At 32.6% G+C, this 3,128-nt stretch overlaps 1 protein-coding gene across 1 annotated transcript; it reads left to right on the top strand.

Annotated features, from left to right (window-relative positions):
- Window positions 1-1,269: 1,269 nt before the first annotated feature.
- LOC108194070 (uncharacterized) lies at window positions 1,270-2,615 on the top strand. Its single transcript, XM_017360971.2, has one exon. It carries the CDS (start codon window positions 1,512-1,514, stop codon window positions 2,421-2,423), a length of 912 nt encoding a protein of 303 aa, XP_017216460.1. The 5' UTR covers window positions 1,270-1,511; the 3' UTR covers window positions 2,424-2,615.
- Window positions 2,616-3,128: the final 513 nt, after the last annotated feature.

Raw genomic sequence — 3,128 nt, 5'->3', positions numbered from 1 at the left:
GTTAATAACTGGTTCACCTTTGTTTAGCTATTTCGCGCGATTATCGTTTCCGGATTATAATATTTTATTATTATTTAAAAAAATTGTACCTTTAAAATTAGTCACATGAGATAAATATAATTTTCATATATGATAATTTTAGACGAATATAAGTTATTGGAATTAATTTTAAAAATTTTGTTACATTTTCAAGCTAGATATTATTCCTCACGATTCAATTCAAAAGCTAAGTAGCAACTCCTGCGGCTACCGAATTGCTGACAATCTAGATGGCCTTTATTTAACTGAACTTTGTGTTCAATAAATGAAATCGATATTTTTCACGTGTTTTGCTCTGGAGTTATTAGACTGACAACGCAAAAGCTTCGTCCATCTCATTATTTAATTGTGGGAATTATGTAGCGATTGTATGATTGTAGTCTCGGCTTAGAGTAAAATGTTGATAAATTAATAATTCTTAGAATAAGTTAATTATCCTAATACTGCCATGTTCCTCTTTATCCTCATTTTCCTTTCTTTTCTCAAAATATTTGTTTATATTAGATTATATAATATATTACTTCCTCCGTCCCATTTTATTTGTCACATTTGATTTTGTGCTGGTCAAATTGACTAAAGTTTGACCGAAATTTATTAATATTTTATCAATTGACAAAATAAAAAATATATATCAACAGAAATAACTTTTAATCTACTTTAAGATGTAATTTTCAATTTTTTAAATTAATGAGTGAGTGACTTATAATCTTTGGTCAAAACTTAGTCAATTTAACCAACAAAATAAAAATGTGACAACTAAAATGGGACGGAAGTAGTATATAGTAAATTGTTAAACTTAAAAAATAATATAACATTATGAAATATATTAATCTACTATAATTGAATTAATAATGAGTTTGAGAAGAGTAAAAAATTGTCATGCTAATAAGTAAACGAGATTTTAAAAAAATTTAGCTATATTGTTTTTTCTAAAGGAAACAAGTAATCTATATATCCTATCTAAATTAATATTTGAAATTTTAGCACATGTACTAAGATATAGAAAATTATAATTATACCTCACACAAAAACTTATTATTACAAAAAAATTAGATTTTAATTTTATTCAATATAAATCTTATAAAAATAATTATTTAGATAATATTTTTTTTTATATATACATGTAAGAAAAATTAAAAGTTGTTAGAACGGTACTCCTATCTCATTTTGTCTGCTACAAACGTCCATGTACCAGATAAAAAATACAAGCATTAATAAGAGTAGAGTAGTACTTAACAAATATCCCCACACTTTTGTTCACCTTAACCAACCTCCTTCTTCCACCTACTATTGCGTCTCCTCCCTCTCTCTCTCTCTCTCTCTCGTTTCTACACTGAAAAGCGCTTTTCTATTTTACACTACTGAACCTTAGACCAAAAGCTCACATCTATTATTTACATACACACCTATACACACAACAAGAAGAAGAATTGAATTGTGTAATTGTACGTCGTACCTGGGCGCTCAGAAGCATGCAATCTCACACCGCAATCTCGCAATCGCCGAGCTTCGACACGTACTCGTCTTCCAACAGACTCGCTCTCATCGCAGCCAGAGTCGTTCACGAGTTTCAACCTCACGCCGATCTCGATGATTATTTGTCTAATCACGAAACGTATTCTCATAGTCACCACCCCGAAAAAACCGAACAATTGGGCGAAAAAATCGGACAATTGAACAGAATTGATGATCACGAAGAAAATGAAGAGGAGGAAGATGAAGAATTCGAATTCGCATGTGTTGGCAAACAATTCGATTCGGCGTCCGATTGTGAAGGTCAGATCGGGCCGGCCTATCCACTCTTCGACACAAAATTGTTATCCGACGAGAACTACGTCGAGGTCGATCGGAATTCGGATTCTCCGGCGAAGGAGACGGCGACTGTGTCGTCTTCTCCGGTGAGGCTGCCGTTGGGGAAGCTATTCAGCGAGGAGCGTGAGCGTGAATCGCCGTCGTGCTCATCCTCCGAGGCCGACGAGCTGGACAGAGTTCCGGCGGAAATGTACTGCGTGTGGAAGCCAAAGACGGCGGAAAAGTCGCCGGAGAATTGTAAAAAAAGTAACTCAACAGGCTCTTCTAAGAGATGGAAGTTTCGAGATCTTCTGAGAAGTAATAGTGAAGGCAAGGACAGTTTCGTCTTTTTAACTAATCCGATTAAAAGAAGAGATGCAAATAGTAAAATTAAGAAGAGTGAGAAAGATGTGAAAGTCTCCGGCAAAGTGAACGATGTTTCCGGCGAGGTTCCGGCGACGTTGGCGTTCCGGTTAAGAAACGAGAGAGTGAAGGAAAGTGATCAACGGCGGACGATGGTGCCGTACAAGAAGGATATTGTGGGGATGCTTGCCGATGTGAATGGGGTGAGCAGAAATTTACGTCCATTTTGAGATTAATTATTTAATTATGAATTAGTGTGTGATTATTAGTGGCTTTTATTAGTTTTTTCCCCTTTAAAAGAGGTTTTTATTAGGTGTCATAATGTAGATGTGAGATTTTAATTTTGATGGAATTATGAGTTTATTAACAATGGTTGATGTGTGGGAACAAATTAATATAAGCATGAGAAATATTTTTTATCATGGAAACGCTGTAATTTATTTTTTTTAGAAGGCGTGCTCTTCGATGGTAATGCATGCAAGGATTATGCTTCTTAGTTGCTCAGCTAGATAATTAATCAGTTTAGTGGCTCATTTTATAATTAACTTATTCGGAACTTTTAAATTATGAAAATGAAAATATTTTGTTTGTTATAAGTTATTTAAAGATGCAAATTATATATATTAGGATAGATATCAAAATAAATAAAGACTGCATGTGAAATAATCCTCGTTAAAATAACGTTAATTAAAAATTATAGCAAGTGTTTTAAAAATTCATGATTCATTGATTTTTTTTATTTAGTTATTGATTTACTAATTATGTTACTCCCTCCGTGTCATTTATTTTTATATTTGTTTTATTTTTGATACGTTCCACTCAATTGTATACATTCCAAAAATAATAAAATTTTATAATACAAAATTTTAGTTACACTCATCAATTTCTTCCACTACATCTAATTTATACATTACAAAATTAGTTTTTTCTGAAGA

The sequence above is a fragment of the Daucus carota genome, chromosome 7 (assembly GCF_001625215.2).
Source record: "Daucus carota subsp. sativus chromosome 7, DH1 v3.0, whole genome shotgun sequence".
Taxonomy (NCBI): Eukaryota; Viridiplantae; Streptophyta; class Magnoliopsida; order Apiales; family Apiaceae; genus Daucus; species Daucus carota.
The sequence above is the reverse complement of the archived record's forward strand: the minus strand, read 5'-3'. Positions and strand labels throughout refer to the sequence as shown.

What these genes read in the sequence shown, in the direction of transcription:
- LOC108194070 (XM_017360971.2), top strand. Translation starts at nt 1,512, where the DNA reads ATGCAATCTCACACCGCAATCTCGCAATCGCCGAGCTTCGACACGTAC.